The sequence below is a fragment of the Neofelis nebulosa genome, chromosome 3 (assembly GCF_028018385.1).
Source record: "Neofelis nebulosa isolate mNeoNeb1 chromosome 3, mNeoNeb1.pri, whole genome shotgun sequence".
Classification (NCBI taxonomy): Eukaryota; Metazoa; Chordata; class Mammalia; order Carnivora; family Felidae; genus Neofelis; species Neofelis nebulosa.
This window is the reverse complement of record NC_080784.1, coordinates 27,861,607-27,880,254: the sequence shown is the minus strand read 5'-3', so window position 1 is coordinate 27,880,254 and position 18,648 is coordinate 27,861,607. Positions and strand designations below refer to the sequence as shown.

At 35.0% G+C, this 18,648-nt stretch overlaps 1 protein-coding gene across 2 annotated transcripts in view; it reads right to left on the bottom strand.

The window, feature by feature from the left end:
* The window catches only part of TNKS (tankyrase), a 215,731-nt gene that overhangs the window by 174,076 nt on the left and 23,007 nt on the right, over nt 1-18,648 (bottom strand). For both annotated transcript variants that reach the window (XM_058720163.1, XM_058720162.1), the window contains exon 2: nt 8,748-8,972. In XM_058720163.1, coding sequence (XP_058576146.1) covers nt 8,748-8,972 — 225 coding nt within the window. The remainder of the gene's footprint in view (nt 1-8,747; nt 8,973-18,648) is intronic.

The following is an 18,648-nucleotide window of genomic DNA, read 5'->3' as shown; positions in this document are numbered from 1 at the left end:
GGAGTGTATTTGAGCATTCACATCAATTTTGTTACTTAAAATACTCTTAGTTTATATTCAAATCATTGTTTTTTTGGACCAAGTATATCACCATCTATTTTGATGCTATAAACATTTTTAAATCCTGTTTTACTCACCAATGTACAAATCTAAATGCCTAGTAAGTGCCAAATGTTTGAAAACAATAAAGTATTTGTTGTTTAAGTGATCAATGGTGAGGTATTCTGTTATTTGCAAGTGAATGTATCCCAGATAACACAGCCTCTTACTCCATTTTAAGAAAATGAGCAAGGGGTGCCTGGGTGGCTCAGTTGGTTAAGTGTCCGACTTTGGCTCAGGTCATGATCTCACGGTTGGTGGGTTCGAGTCCCATGTCTGGCTCTGTACTGACAGCTCAGAGCCTGGAGCCTGCTTCAGATTTTGTGTCTCCCTCTCTCTCTGCCCTTCTCCCACTTGCACTCTGTCTCTCTCTCTCTCTCTCTCTCTCTCTCTCTCAAAAATAAATAAATAAACGTTAAAAAAAGAAAATGGGCAAAAGACATGAAGAGATATTTTACATGAAAGGATATACAAACAGTAAATAAGCCTGTGAAAAGACATTCAACATCCCTAGCCATTAGGGAAGTACAAATTGAAATCATCCTGAGCTATCCCTACATACCTATTAGAACAGCTAAAATAAAGGAAAGTGACAACAGCAAATGCTGGCAAGATGCAGAGAAATTAGATCTCTCATATACTGTAGTAGGAATGGAAAATGATATAACACTCTGGAAAACAGTATGACAGCTTCTTTAGAAAACTAAACATACACTTAACATAAGATCCAGCAATCACACTCCAGAGCTTTTATCTCAGAAAAATGAAAACTCATATCCATGTAAAAACTTGTACGTAAGTGTTCAAAGAAGATTTATTTATAATAGTCTGAAACTGGGAACCACCAAAACGTCCCTCAATTGGTGAAGGGCTAAATCATGGTACAGCAACACCATGAGATACTAATCAGCAATTAAACACACAAACAAAACTGAAAGGCATTGTGCAATGTGGGAAAAAAGCCAATTTCAAAAAAAAATCACATGCCCTATGATTCTAGCATTCTCAAAAATGACAAAATTATAAAGACTGAAAATGGATTAGTGGTTCCTAGGGGTTAAGGATGGAAGTTGGGGAGTAGACCATAAATAAGTAGAATGAGAGGGATCTTTGTGATAATAGTTCTATATTTTGATTGTAGCAATGACATGAATTTCCAAATGTGATAAAATGGCACAGAACTATACAATGTACCAACACTGGTTTCCCATGCTTAGTTTTGTACTATAAATGCATAAGGTATAACCAATGGGAAAACTAGACGTGCCCATTTCCCTGCTTTTCCAATCTCCTAGAGGTCCCTGCATTCCTTGGCTCATGGCCCCCTTCCCCATTTTCAAAGAAAGTAATGGCTGGTTGAATCCTTCTTACAATGCATCATTCTGACTTCCTTCCTATCACCCTTTTCCAATTTTAAGGAACACTGTGATACTTGGGGCCCACCAAGATAATTCAGGATCTCTCTCCATCTTTTAGGTTAACTGACTGGCAACCACAATTCTATCTGTAACTTTAATTCCTGTTTGCATGTAAAATAAAATATTCCCAGGTTCCAGACACTGAGATGTGAACATTTGGGGGCCATTATTTTGCCGCATACTACATAGAGCAGGTCCCTTCTCATAGCTGTAAATTTTAAAAGTACAATTGTAACTCATATGAGATTCTACCATCTCATATTATCTCTATAAAATAACAGCAAGGTAAAAAATAAATAAAGCAGTTCTATTATTTCTACTTGATAAGCGAAGTAACTAAGGCACAGGGAATAATCTGCCCCATAATCTGTCCTAAGTCAAAGTGCTTGCTAACGAGATCCAAGAGTAGTCACGAGGTCCCATGATTCCTGTCTTGTTGCTCCTTTGCAGCAGACCACAGTCGCCTTCAGTTACGCTAAGAGCAAAATCCTCCCTATCGCTGAAAACTTTTGTGTTCATTTTTATCAGCCCGTAATTTAAACAAGTCATCAATTGGGTTATTTATCACCTAATCTCTCTCTCAATCTCTCTCTCTCTCTCTCTCTCTCTCTCATATACACACACACACGTACATATGTGTGTAATTACATAAAAATTACATAAGCTGTATAATGTAATAATTTCTGCTTTAACTTTTTTCTGAACCAGGATCTTATCCAGGTTAATATATTACATTTGATTGAATAAACTTAAGTTTTATCCAGTTGAATGCTCACAAACTAAGGCATGCCTTTTCTACAGCAAAGAAAAAGAACAGACAAAACACAATTATGTAAGACTCCCCAAATGGTAAATAATAGGGGGAAAAGGGCAGAAATCCTATCACGTATGAAATAATTAATTGAAGTTCTAAATTGGGATAAGAAAAAAATGAGAATGTAGCTAAACATTTTTATTAATTCATTTCAATAGCTGGCTTTAATTATGGTATTAAATGATACTATTAAAGTTGGCCTAATCTTTCCTAATAAACCAATTTGCTTAAAGACTTCTTCGAAAAATATCATCTCATCTGTTTTCTCTTACATTTTTCAACAAATATAAAAGTATCTGAATCAATATTCTGTAATACAATAGGAATGTAATTTCTGATCATGTTATTTTTATATTAACATAAGAGCAGTTACCAATCACTGAGCATATACACTACAGTGTTGAGCATATACCCAGATATAGATATTACATGAAGAGGCTTTATTTGCATTCTCTCACTTAATCCCCTTACCAATTATATGAAGTACAGTTACTACTACCATTTTAATAACTAAAAGAGAATAAGGACCTTGTTCAAAGACCCACATCTCTTGGACTCTAACCAGTGTAATATAATGCCAGTGAGTGTGAAAAAAATTTTTTTTGAGTCTGAAAATTTTTTAATTTTTTTTGATGTTTATTTTTGAGAGAGAAAGAGACAGAGAGCAAGCAGTGGAGGGACAGAGAGACAGGGAGACACAGAATCTGAAACAGGCTCCAGGCTCTGAGCTGTCAGCACAGAGCCTCACGCAGCGCTCGAACCCACGAACTGAGCCAAAGTCCAAGGCTTAACCAACTGAGCCACTCAGGCACCCTGAGCCTGAAAACTTTTTCAAAGTGCTAATTGTTAGATTTTAAGTAGCAGTTTGAATTTGAAGTTTCCAAGTAAGATATATATATAGGAAAGATCCTCTTACCCTTTGCGTGTAAGACAAATGAAGTCAATTATTTCAACGTACAGAAAGAAAGAAAGCAAGTGACAGGAGCTTTGTTTCTCTAAAGTAATGTCACTTGCTCTATTCAGCCTTTCATACTCCCAAAAAGCTGATGAACTCCTCTTTATCAAGCGAATTACAGTTTCTTTTCTTCCAGTAGTCTTTAGAAAGTATTCCACTGACTTCATGTTTTCAATGTTGTAAGTGGAAAGTCCTTTGCTTAATTTTTTCCCCCTTTGTGGGCAACTTATTCTTTCTGCCTGGAAAAGTTCCGTATATAGATATATATCTTCCTCAGTGTGTCTTTTCACATCAAAACAGCATAGAGCTCTGTGAGCCTTTTCAATCTCAAGACTTGGGTTTTTCTATGCTTATCATTTGTTTAATTATTACTGACCTCTTCTATCAGTAATTTTTGTCTATTTTCTTTTTCCCTCCTGAAACTCCTGTCATATGTAAGGTTTTAAAATAATGTTAGTTTCCTAGGTCTATTTACCTTTTTCTTCAGGACTTCCTTATGCTAACATTTTGTTCTGTAGTGGGGAACAATTCTCACATGTGATCTTCTACGCTACTGATGTGGTCTTTAATTCACCTACTGAATTTTTCACTTTGAAAAAAATTAGGTTGTTTTGGCCTCAGGAAGTTTCTTCCATATTACACTTTAATTTCCCTGATGGAATCTTTTTATTTTTATTTTTTCATTCAGGGATATGTATTCAGATTGTTCAATCTTCCCCTCTGAGAATTTTTCATTTGGTTTACTGGGTTTCCAGGTCTCAACGCTGGGTATTCCAATCAGTGCAAATCTCACAGGTGTTACAAAACCATGCACCTCTATTTTCATTGAAACTGTTTGCTGTGGAAGTCAGCAAGCTGTCCCACGCCTGCTGAGGAACCAAGAAGTCTCCAAAGGGAACATGCTCTCTCCTCCTCTCCCTTGAGAATCACAGAGTATAAGCAGAGATGGGACTGTAGTATAAATGCGGATGCACTGGAATTATATAAAGATTCAAGAGATTTCTTTATTAAAGGCCCATACTAGAACTTCCACTTAGCTACCTTTGCCAGATCTCTGTATCAGTCGTAAACACTATACACTCGGAAATGGCAAAATCCAATTCTGTCTACCTTAAACAGGCAGAGCCACTACTGATACCACAGGAAAAAAAACTGCTGCTATAAATAATTCCTTAACATCTCTAAGTCTTTTGGGGTGCCCGGGGGGCTCAGTTGGTTGAGCACCGGATGTCAGCTCAGGTCATTGTCTCGCAGTATGTGAGTTCGAGCCCCATGTCGGGCTCTGTGCAGATAGCCTGGAGCCTGCGGCCTGCAGCCAGTTTCAGATTCTCTGTCTCCCTCTCTCTCTCTTTCTGCCCCTCCCCCACTCACACCCTGTCTCTCTCTGTCTCTCAAAAATAAATGTTAAAAAAATGTTAAATATCTCTAAGTCTTGGTAATCAAAATTCTACAATATAGAAGGGGAGGGGGTGTGTCCGATTGATCAAAACAAGTCCATCCCTGTATATTCCTCTCCAAAATGATCACTCATAGTTTTAAATCTCCAAAATCAGAAAAGCAATTGGATACTAGTTAGCCAAAATTAATCAAACAAACAAAAAACAAATGTCCATTATTTTGTCCATTATCAGTTAACTTTGCAAAAGATGTGTCTACAACTGGCTTTTAAAATGAATTTCAAAGCACTAACACTTGGATAGTCTTAAAAAAAAAAAATCAGATACTATATATTCAGAAAAGAAGATGTCTTTTATTATTTGGACACTTTATATCTGGGAGCAGAGAGATGTAGAGAGAAATGAGTAAGTTCTAAAGGTAGAAAAAGTATTGATTTCTTAAGTAAATTAGGTTTGTTAGACAGAATCTAAAAATTGTATCATTGAATTACTATAATGAACCATGACCTCGGTCTTAAGTAGCTGGTATAATTATACAAGCATTTAAAGTTGATTTTTTAAAAATAATCTCAGGCTGTATTTTGTTCTTTTTGATGGTAGCTAAAAAAGCATCTGAGAAACACATGGGATAGACTTTTTGTTTTTTTAAACTTGAAGTTTGTATTCTTAATCCCCTTCACCTATTTCACCCATACCCCCACTGACCTCCTCCCTTCTGGCAACCACTAGTTACTCTTGTATTTGCATCTGTTTGTTTCTGTTTGTTGGGATGGATTTTAAATTGGCCTTTAAAAAAAAAAAAAAGTCAATAAAGGGCAAACAAAAGAAACCAGGAGGTCTATGTTACATAGTAGTCACAATTCAGGTTGAGATCTTAGCAATAATAATAGCAATTAATAATAGCTATTACACCTGTCAGAATGGCTAGACTCAAAAGGACAGGAAATATCAAGTGTTAGTGAGGATGTGGAGAAAAAGGAACCTTCATGGAATTGGTGGGAATACAAACTGGTACAGCCACTGTGGAAATGAGCATGGAGGTCCCTCAAAAAATTAAAAATAGATCCTGTAATTCTACTACTGGGTATCTACCCAAAGAAAATGAAAACACTACTTCAAAAGATACACGCACCCCTATGTTTATTGTGGAATTATTTACAATAGCCAAGATATGAAAGCAACCCAAGTGTCCACTGAAAGATGAATGGATAAAGATGTGGTATACATATACACACAATGGACTATCACTCGGCCATAAAAAAAAAAAAAAAAAGATGAGATCTTGTCATTTACAACATGGACAGACCTAGAGGGCATTTTTTTTTTTAATCCAAAGAGTATTATGCTAAGTGAAATAATCAAACAGAGAAAGAAAAATACCATATGAATTCACTTATATGTGCAATCTAAAAAAAAAAAAAAAAAAAAGCTAACAAATAAGCAGAAACAGAGTGGTGGTTGCCGAAGGGGAGGAGGATGAAGGATGAGGAAAATGGGTGAAGGGGAGGGGGAGATACAGGTTTCCGGTTATGGAATGACCAAGTCATAGGGATAAAAAGGTACAACACAGGGAATATAGTCAATGTTATTGTAATAGCATTGTAAGGTGACAGCAGCTATACTTGCAGTGAGCACAGCATAAAGGATAAACTTGTCTAATCACTATGTTGTACACCTGAAACTATATCAATTATATTTCAATTTAAAAAAGGAAAGCAATAAATATTTAATGTTCACTATACCAGATACTCTAAGTACTTTCAATGTGTTATCTGCTAATTCCCCCAAGAACCCAAGTATTCCCATTTCACATATAAACATGGCACTTAAATGGCCCCTGGTCTCATAGATAGCTGGTCACTGGTCACATCAGGATATAAGACCAGAACACGTGCTTTGAAGCAATCCATCCTGCTGCCTCCTTTAAGCCAGACGACAACATGGCCTGGCTCTACTTTTATAAATATCAAAAATATTCACTATGATACCTCACATATGGAGTATGATTAATCTGAAAACAATCGGGCTAGCATTTCATCATCTAGGCAAAAGCCTTTCAAAAATTAATTTTGTGCACTAATCTCTCCAAACCATCAGACTCAAGTTTTCATCCAGTTGTCCCAAAGTGGAAATTTGCCTAGAAGAAACATTTCAGAGTTCCTTAACTATTCTCAATTCACAAAGTATGATATACAGCATAACTATCAGAGATTTTGGTATATTTGGTTTCCTAATAGATTCCTGAAAGCTAATTAAATGTACAGAAGGATCTACAACCAATCTTACTTCCCATAACTATCTTAATAGCAGCTATATCCTCAATTATATCTTCATTCCAGTTTTGAAGGTGCCCTTCTCCTTCCCTCAACTTTTCTAAGACACAAGCACTTAACCAGAAGGAAAGCAATATGTGCCAAAACACAGAGGACCAAGGGGTTTGGGGGACTGTGGGAATCCATTCTGTAAACATTCAAGTCCTACATCTAGTCTCTTATTCCAACAGAACCTAGATAAAAGGAGCATTTCATTATGTACTTTTGGGAGGGGGATTAGGAAGAGGAGGAAAGAATATTAATTGCGATAAGCTATTCAGAGGGGTACAGGTACAGAAAACATAATACTGAAGGCCAGAAAGGATAATAATTCAAGAAGGTGAAAACTATACAAAATTCTGTGACTAATGACAGAAGAATCCAATGGATATGACAAGGTAAAGCAAGAAGGGATGAAGGTAGGAAGTTCAAAGTCTACATTAGGTAAGAATACATAGCAAATTCAACAATAATTATCACATGGGTAACTTACCACAAATAAGAGAGGTTTTTGTGGTCAGAGAGGATATTTTATAAGTTCCAGATTTTCAGGGTAGTTTTATGTAATAACTTAGTCCAGGACGTGGCTGCTTTAGTGAAAGACTTGGGAGGAAATGGGAGAAACAACTTTAAATGGAATATCTCAGAGATCAAAAAGGGCCAGGGTACCCAAAGGCTTATGTCAACAGATGTAGAAGGGAGAAAAGATAATGACAGACAATGACGTAAAGAAGCTGTACGTCAGGCATTGCAATAATTTGAGGAAAAATAAAAAATATACTGGAGGCTGGACTAGATGGCTATGAAGAGGGAAAAATTCTTAATAATACCACCACCACTATATCTTTAAAATTGACATATATGTTTGAGTTTTATCATAAACATGAAAGATTAAACTTGAAATGGCTGTTATCCATCCCAGAAGACAACAATTATGAAAACCAATCTGCCATGGGTTAAACAAACATCCACCATCCCGAGTGTTAAGAAATAGATACACTCAAAAGAAACTATGCATGACTTCTAGAAGCTTGTTTTAGATTTCAAAATGAAAGCTATCTAAAAAATATATATACATTTAGGTAAATATGAAAGAGAAAGAAGTGTGATTGAATATAATTTCATATAATCCCAAAATTTTAAATGGTTGAAAAGTTCAATTTTACTTGAAATTGCTTTTTTTCTAGACTATGGCACATGTTGAAAATATTAAGCTTTGTACTACTGTATTCGAACCACTCAAAGCTTTCCAGTGCTAATAACTGGTGTTCAATTTTAGCAACATGAGGAAAAAAGATTTTGCCTTAGAGCTAGATGACTTTCCTTGAATCAACATAAAGCATCCCAATATGTCATCCAATTCAGTAAGAACTTGTATTTTACAGGCTTGTATTTGATTCTAGAATGGAAAATTTGCAGTCTTTTAAAGAGACCATAAATTAACTAAATTTGATAATAGCAATCCATCAAAATTTAGTTCCACATCAGTCGGCATCTGACTTGCATTTGGAAAGTTAATGTTGTGAATCCTGTTCTTAACCAACTTTACATTGCTATCTCTCTACTTCCCTTTTGATGGAAAAAAAAAATTGCTTCTAAGAATGAAAAGTAATAAAGCCCTCTTTATTTATTCTGTGAGAACACTATTTGCACCACAATAAAAAAACAAGAGAAAAAATGTTAAATCTTCATTTCAAACTTTATACCTGTCAGATTGATCTTACAGCTTAGATACCATCAAATAATACTTACCGATACATACGTCGATTTTCCCTTTAATAGCAGCTTCATGCAGAGGGGTGTAGTTCCAATTATCCCTGGCATTCGGATCGGCTCCTTGACATAGTAACAGACTCACAACCTCAGCATGGCCAAAAGAACAGGCATTATGAAGTGGGATGAGACCTCCATCATCACGAGCATGGACATTAGCACCCATCTGTAGTAAGTGTTCTACGACATCCTTCCTTCCAAAACCTAAAAAGGAAAATATATATTGAAGCAATTTTGTGTAAAAACAAAAAAACAAAACAAAACAAAACACTAGAATTTCTTTAATAACATTAACAAATATGAACACCTAAAATACTGTAGCAAAAAAGGGTAAAAAAAAAAAAATGGCTACCATTCAAATAGTTCTCTCCTCTTACAGAACTCGAAACTAAGAAAGTTGATCCTTAAGTCTTTGGGCAGTTCATTCAAAAGACATTTCTTCAACATCTTTTATGTGTTGGGCACTGTTCTAGAAATACAAAATGAACAAGACTCCTGTCCAAGGCATCCACTTTCCTCTCATGCTTCACAAGAAAAATTGTATCTATAAACTCCACCTCTATATTTTAAGAAATAAAGGTTATTTAAATACCACCAACAACCAAATCTAAGACAAAGTACAACACTCAACATTATAGAGAACATATGGATACCAGAAATACGTGGTAATGGTTTGGTGACAAGAAGTTAGAAAAGGAAGAATTAAAGACAATGCCAAAATATTCTACTCTTGGGACTTATGGCCAAACTAAAACATTGCAAGCTTGAATTTAGCGACCCTAAGGAAACAATATGACAAAGAAGCCAGAACACGGGCATTTGGAAATGCAGAACCAGAAAACTGGTAGGAAGTATCATAATTTTCAGACAGAAAAAGTTGGGGGAGAGCCAGAGCGGATCTGAAGCAGTGCAGGGACTAGGCATACACTCAGAAAGGTAAAGATTATGAAAGGAAGTACACCATTATAAAAATCAGAATTTTTGCATTATAAAAATGCAAAAAACATTATGCAAGTCCAGCATGAGGATTTAGAAGGGAAAAAAAAAAAAACACCGACAATTTTAAATTTTAGTACAATGATGAAATTGTAAGCTACATTACAATGGATTAAAAAGAAAGAAAACCATAAGCATTAGTATTTTTATCTTTATAAGTTAATATACTTCATTAATGATTCTTTCTCTACTTTAAATTTTATTTGGTTTTACTGTCTAAGTATCACTACTCCCATGCTGTTACTTACCGTGTAATGTAGTTAGAAAATGGCATCATAAGTAAAACTAAGACTAAAACAGTCCTATCTTTCCCCATTTTATGCATATATAAACTAAATGAAAACTATGAGAAAAGTTGGAAAAAAAAGATTTATTTCAAGATATGTTCTCCACACTATCTATAGAAATTCATTTAATTCAGGAGAGCAGGATCCAAGAAAAAGTCTTCAAAGTAAAAGATTATGTTTCCACAGATACGTATTAACAAGGTCAGAATTGGGTTTCTGTCGAAAATATCCTTCAAATTAAGCTGAAAATTTTGAGTGAAAAGAGGTCGATTTTGTACTACTAACTGGGAATACCCAAGTATAGGCTACATGCTAATGTAACTATCACCATCTTGCTGTTTGCTTTTTAATATCTGCACGACTTTACAGGTGCTAGGTTCTGTTTATTTCTCTAACTGCAGCGTGCTTCTCACCCTACTAGCACAACCTTACTCTGCCACCGGGCTACACGCATTCCTTACTCGTGAAGATTTTGTCATTTTCCCTCTGTGGATTTGAATAAAGCCTCCATGGCAAACTCACATTTCCCTAATCAATGCATTAATAATACCTGAGACTGAATTTCCTTTCTTCACTAACAAATGGGTTAAAATAGATATTTTTAAACTTATCAACTGGCATTTTAAAAAGTATCCATTATAACTTTGAAGCAAAATAGCAAAGTGTGTGTTTACTTTTTACTAACACTTTTATATGTAAAATATAAAAAACAAAAACAAAAAAATGCTTGGTATCAGAAAGAGGGTGCGGAAATGGAATTGTGCTCACACATTGATAACGTGAGTGCAAACTGGTACCATATTTCATTTATTTATTTTGGGGGGGGGGGGTTGGTGCAAAAAAGGTGGTTTTATTAAAGCACAGGGACAGGACTCATAGGCAGAAAGAGCTGCCTGGTACCACATGTTAGAAAAAAATATAGCATTATCTGAACAAAGATTCTGCATCAAGATGTTTATCAAAGCATTATTTATGGACAATCATGGAAACAGTTCACTTGTCCAACAATAAACTCCCTATTAAATAAATGATGGTTTTTCATATAACATCATCCTGTACTAAAAGGATGCTACAGAACACTGTGGCTATACTTAATGACACTGAATTATACACTAAAAAATGGCTAAAATTGTAAATTTTGTTTAAAAATAAAATTTAATAAATTTCAAATTTGTGTATTTTACTGCAGTTAAGATCATCAAAAAAGTATAAACCGTACATGCAAGAAAAAAAACAGGATATTATAGAAAATTCAACAACATGGGAAAGTGTTTTCAGATTAGTCTTTTAGATTAAAAATATATAAAACAAAATCCAGGAGAAAAAATATATATACATATATATTTGAAATACAGATAGAAAAAAGGACTAAATCACTAAGTAGTGGGATTACAGTTTCCTTTTATCTGTTTTCTTAATTATCACATAAAAACACAATTTTGTATAAAATATATGTAACTGTGTAACACACATACATTCATAAAAGAAGGTTGAGGTGAACAGTCAAAATCAGTGAAGACAAAGAAGATCTTTTTTTTTTTTTTTTTTTTTTTTTTTATTTGAGAGAGCGTGCGCACAAGCAAGGGAGGGGGCAGAGGGACAGAGAGAGAAACTTAAGCAGGCTCCACACTCAGCCAGAGCCCAAATTGGGGCTCTATCCCACAACCCTGGGATCACGACAAAAGCTGAAATCAAGAGTTGGCCACTCAACTGACTGAGTCACCCAGGCACCCCAGAAGTTAGCTCTTTTAATTTGGGTTTGAATTTATGAAATATATTATTAAATCAGAGGTTTTGTTACCCACAACACAAAACAGTCCCCTATTTAAACTACTCAGAAATTTAGTACTTAGTAATTCAGAAACATTTACTTAAAACCTAAAGTTTACTTAAAACATATATTCTACCTGTTCTATTGAGTACAAATCATAATTGCTTATTCATCATTCTACAATGTTAAATACATTATTTTTACCAATAAACAGAATTCATTATCTCTGATGGTTATGCAAGGCCTTTCTTTCACAAACAAGGTTTGTAGTCATAATTATCCCTATAATTGAATTGCTTATTTGGGTCTAAAGAACCAAAATAAAAGTAGTAATTAGGATCACAGTCAAAGAAGTACATAGAATCTGAAGTAACTTATCACTAATTAACTTGCAGGAAAATAGTCCCTAAGCAAAAACATTACAGACACACACTTGCAGACAAGATTTTGAGGGACTCATTTCATCGAACTAGCACATGTTTAAAAAATAGCTAAATCACAACTTTTTAAAGATATAATGTTGCCATTTATACACAGTTGCTACTTATACATATATTATGGCTCAGTGTTATGAAGTACAGGAGGAAATCAATAAACTTTCTCTCTCTGATCCAGCAAAGGTCACTAAAAATTAAGACTAATTCTCTGATCTTTACCAAGTACGTGCTGTAACAGACATCCAATCTGAGTTGTACTCAAGGTATAATTTAACTTTTACAGAAAAACTCTTTTTGCTCAAAGACCATGCCCTATTCTTGACAATAATAAAAATAACAATAATGGTAAGTAACTAACATTTTGTAAGTTCTTATATGCGTCAAAAAGTATGCCCAATACTTGACATGCATTAGCCCCTTGTGATAACACTCCGTGGGAGATACCATTATCCTCATTTTGTTAACTGATTGTTTCCCCCAGTGCTGATATTAAGAAGAAAGAAGAAAGAAGGAGAAAGAAGAACAACAACAACTGTGCTTCTAAATACACGTCTCAATTCTATCTACTCCCCAGTGCCACCATCTCAGTTTCTAGTTCTATAATCTCTTGCCTAGACTTCAGCATACAGCCTTCTAACAGCATATAACCTTCTAACTGGACTTTGCTGTCACATCTGTTGCCCTACAATTCATCCTTAACACAGTAGGCATAGTGATCTTTTCAAGGCATATATCAGATCAGGTCACTTCCCTGCTTAAAATCCTGCAATGGGTTCCCACAGCACATATCATAAAGTATTACTACAAACTTCTTAGGATCTCCAAGGCTTTCTGTGAGCTGGCCCCCCTGTGAGCTTTCCCATGTGTCTGAGTTTCCTCACTCTGTCTTTCACTCTCTCCTGCCTGAATATGACAAACTCCTTTCAGCCTAGGCGACTTTGCACTGTGCTCCGCCTGAGAACTTGGACCCGGATCTCCGCATGGCTAGCTCTTTATGCCATCCAATTATTGGCCTAAAGTTAATAAGCAACTCAGAGGACTCTGTCAACCACCCAATTTAAAGTCATCCATGCATGCACACACACTTTTCCACCAGTGATTCCAATATCACTCACTTTTACTTTCTTTCTGCATTTAATCACTACCTGAAAGTACCTTATTCATTTATCTATTTGCCTTTTACGTATGTCCCCACCCAAGATGGTCCATAAAATGAGGTATTCTTGAGTTATGAACTACCTTATGAGCTGTGTGTATCTCCAGCATCCAAAATAGTGCCTAAATAGCTTCAATAAAATATCGGTTGACTACATGAATATACACGTTTACTTACTTCATCATAATTAAATCAAAAAGTGAGTAGCTTTTAATTTTATATTTTTAATTTACAAAATGAAAATTCTTACAGGCTTTTCCAGCTACAAAAATGTCAAATATTTTTAAATATTTTTTTAAAAACACCAAGTTCGCAGAAAGGAAAATCATCTGTAATGCCATCATCATCTAGAGATCACCAGGAACATTTTGATGATTAAGCTTCTAGATTTCATTCTTTGCATGTGTGTGTGTGTATTTAAATGTCTTTGCTCTGCCTTTTCACTTTTCAAATTTTTCAGGTAAAAAATTTAAATGTATACACCATTTTACTTAGCATTCTATTACATGGATGTGTCATAATGTATTTAGTTGGGTGGTTTCACCACTATAAAAAGGAGATTTCGACATTATAAAAAAAAAGTTAAAAATTAATAACATTGTATACATATCTTCATACATCTGTCCAGTTCTATAAGATAAATTTCTCAAAGTAGAAGGACGAGGTCAAAGGATACACATTCAAAATTTTGTATGTTGCCAAACTGTCCTCTAATTGTCTATCAATTTTCATTTTTAACCAAAATACACCCATTTCTCCCATCTTATGTACATGAACATAAATACATAAGCTTTATAAGCAAAGAGGCAAAAATAAAAAATGCATTGTTTAATTTACATTTTGGGGGTTCATATACTTGCTCTTTTTTAGAAAATTAAATATATGAATACAGTTGAAATCTCTTAACCCTAGTCTTCTTTCCTCTCCAAAGATACCATTACACAAACTCAATGTTATACTTGTGCATATTTTTATATTTTTCATATACATGTGTTTTTAAGCACATGAGTTTATATACGTTATATATAATTCATATTAATACATTTATGTTATGTTTCACATTCCATGCTCTTAGATTATATACCTATTATATTATCACTATCACACAGTCTTTAATCTCTGTTAGGGAGGTTGATAATTGTGGCGATTACCCCCTCTTCTTGTTGGCCCAGAGAAACGAAGTTACTGCTCAGGAATTGGTCAGGAGGCATATGCTAACAGAAGGTAAACCTTTCCCCGGTATAAGGAGTAATCCTCATTACTCTAGGCCAGAAAGGTGAATTCATTCGTCTCTGGCAGTGACTGGAATAAGACAGAATGGAAAATCTGGAAGCTTCTGGAAAGACTTTTCTTCCTGCCAATAGAATGTGTGTAGAGGAAAAAGGCCACTTTCTCCTCTCTCTCTTCCTCTCTATTTCTAGAAAATTTTCACATTAAGGTTGTGACATTCGGAGCTGCTGATCCTATGATTGGAAGGTCAAGAGAATTATGAAAATCCTAGCATACCCCACTGTGCTCACAGAGTACTCAACTAATTCTTGAACTTCCTACCTCTGGACTTGCCAAGCAGGAAATAAACATCCTTAGGCTTTAAATTTCTGTTAGTTGAATTGTGGAATATTTGGAGCTGAACCCATGCAAATTGATACAAACATCTGTTTGTATATTTACTAACCATTCAAGTTTCATTTGTCAGCTTTCAGTTCATTGTCTAGCTCAAATTTGTTGTCTTTTTCTTATTATTTTGTAGGAGATCTTTATATATTCTAAACACTTGTATTGGTTACATGCATTAAAAATATATACTTTTGTTTATGGCTTGTCCTTACACTCTACTTACCCAGAGTTTGATTTCAGACAAGTTTTAAACTTTAACATAATAAAATATATCAATCTTTCTCTACACTGTTTGTGCTTTCTACATAGTCTGTAATACATCCTTCCCATTCCTACACTGTTTATACATTTTCTTCCAGATTACTTTTATAATTCTGCTTTCCATATTTAGATCTTTAATCTACCTGTCTGTATGGTGTGAGTCAGAAATCTAATTTTATTTTTTTCTGTATCTTTTCTCTTTGGTTGATCAGTTTGTCTGTTTAATAGTTTAACTTCAAAAAAATCTCTAAGTACTAATCAATTCACCTTGTTCGTCTTAAACATTATCTTGGCTATTACTGCTTTTTGATGTTCAATATGAGTATCTTTAAGTTCCACGAAGAAATGTGTTAGAAAAAAAAAAGGTTTTAAGTTCATTGATTAGAATTAATTCTATAATGTTGACAAATTTACAATACTGAGTCTTTTAATCCAGGTAAATGATATATCCCTCCTCAAATTCACATCTCCTAAGTCCTTTCATTTTGTGGGTTTTTTTCCTCCATTAATTTCCTGCAAATATTTGTCAAGAATTTTGGGGTATGGTAAAGGTTTTGTTGGTATTGGGATGGAGAGAGCAGTGGTACACCAGGGGCGATCAGTAAAACCAGATCACACAGAGCCTTTGAGTCATAAGGAGTTTGGATCTGAGCAGGAGTTTGTCAGCCAAGATTTGTCCACTAGCTAATGTGACTAGAGGCAGTAATGACAAAATGAGGTCAGAAGATAGGCAAGATCTAGATCACGTAGGGCCTTTATCAGTGAGGAGCAGCACATCCAGCTACAAATAACAGAATACTCAACAAATGAAGGCTCAAAAAAAAAAAAGTAGAGATTCACAGGTCTTACTTAACTTGTCCAGTCAGAGGCAATTCAGGCTCACATAGCAGTTTAACAAAAGCTCTTTAAAGATTTTTCCACCCTGGCATGCTTAGTTAGCATGGGTAAACTGTCTTCTACTTGTCACCTCATGGTCACGAAAAGAGTGCTACACCTCAAAGCCCGGTATTCAGGGTCCCACCCACACAAGAAAGAAGAGGGCAAGGGAGAAAAAGGTTTTCTCTTAGTCTTTATTATTAAGGAAGCCCCTCTAAGATACTTTCACTTCTATCTTATTAGCCAAAAATGAGTCATCTGACCAGCTCCCCCCAAAAGCCTAGAAAATCGGTTCTTTTATGACTGGGCACAGTGCTGCCTTGACCAAAATCTCAGATCTGTTTGTGAAGATTAAGGAGAAAATAAACTTTGAGCAAATAACTGAAAGTGTCTGCAGCAACTCACCTGTTGTGGTTTCTGTGACTCGCCAAGGAGTAAACTCACGTTGGTTCTTTTACAAATACACTTAACTATTTTCCTTATCCTAATGGTAGAGTCTAAATTAAGGCCACTCAAAAATGTTTCAGTATCAAACGTGAGGTCATTTGGCATATATTCACCAGGTCCAAGTTTAGGGAGAGAAAACCGTTTCACTTATGTTCAACATTTTAAGCCTGCCTGAAAGTAAAGCTTCAAAGGAACAACCTTAGCAGATATTAAATCTTGTAACAAACAATTATGACTTCTAAAATGTAATAAAAGGAGAGAAACCTAAGGTGTCTGGAGTATTTTTAAGTGATGTTTTTATTTATGGTAGGAAAGTCATAGCTTAAAGATATTTTTCACACTAATCGGACTGTCAGCAAAGCAACAACTACTGTATATCATTTGAACTGCAAAATCCATTGACCTATATACTTATATACTCGATGAGAAAATGTATATTACATCTCCTGTATTTATTTATTTAAAAATTTTTTCCTTAAGGGTAGAAAGACCTAATTACACTCAGAAGATATTCAAAGAGTAAAATACGTTTGAGATTATCTAGGAAATACTCATGAACTCTCACATATATTACTGTCTTTCCTGATACAAAGAAATCACAAAAGCTAAGCTGGAAAAGATAAGGTGCTTGATGGCAGATGTGAACTGTTCCCTATTCTCTCTAAAAACATTAGAAAAAACCAGAATCTAAAAGAGTAGAAGAATGTACTTACTTTCTTAAGCATTATCAATCCACTCCCATACAAATAAAAAGCAAAACAAAAACTCTCACCAATGACAATAAAATTACTTTCAATGAAACAAATTTACCTATGATATATTTATGCAATAGATACAAGGTTTTTAAGTAACTTTTCTTTCCTGGTCAACAGACTTATTCACCTATTTAACACTGATAGCTCCAAATATCTGTGACCACCTCGAAAAGTCCGTAATAAACACAGTAATTTATAATTTCACTGAATCTGAACCGTACCTATATCTTAGCTGATGTGCAAGAGGCAGCCTCAAAATTTCAGGGGGTGCCTAGCAGAGCATCTCTACATGATTTTCTAATTTTACTCACTTTCTTCTACAGGCCTACCTTCTAAAGTTTTTTAAGTTTCCAATTTTACTACATTTTTTGAAGGAAATAACATGCTACAATGGTATTCTCTAACCTGGGGAATGGGGAAAGTCTTGCAACATATTCTTTTAAAAATGTCAAGGGTTTTCTGGTCGCCTGGGTGGCTCAGTCGGTTAAGCATCCAACTTCAGCTCAGGTCATGATCTTGAGGTTTTGTGAGTTCGAGCCCCACATTGGGCTCTGTGCTGACAACTCAGAGCCTGGAGCCTGCTTCAGATTCTCTGTCTCCCTCTCTCTCTCTGCCCTTCCCCCACTCATTCTCTCCCCCCCCCCTCAAAAATAAACATTAAAAACATTTTTTAAATGTCAAGAATTTTCTATATACTAGGCTAAATTCATGCAATCTAATATACACAGAACCAGATATCCAGTAACAGATTCCTGCTTACTGTATAATAAATATTCTACGACAAAGAAACATAAATTTTCTATTTAATATTCAAAGTTATTATTGCTTCCTATTCTTATTTCAATTCTAACTATATTAGCCTTTAAATAAAGAGTTATTTTACACTTCATTAGGTCGAAAGTCACCGTTAAGCAATAGGGAGCACGTATATTCCCTGTTGGTTCTAAAATAACAATTTAAAAACAAACTACAAAATGTCAATGAAGTTGCATGTTTTTCATTTGTCAAAGGCAGACTCTCACCAATTTTTCCATTTTTTTAGAACCTGATTTAGAAAAACATTTATGCTTGGATAAAATAGTATTTAATTAATTAGCAAGTATAGTCAAGAATGTGCACCTTCCCCAAACCCAACTGAGAAAGCACCAGAAGCAGAAGGGTAAGAGATCAATCCCAGATACCAGCTTAAAACAACAACAGAAACAGTGTACGAAATCATCCCTTGAGGAAGAAAGAAGAAATGTTTGAGTACCATTGTGAGAAGAAACATCAGCTTA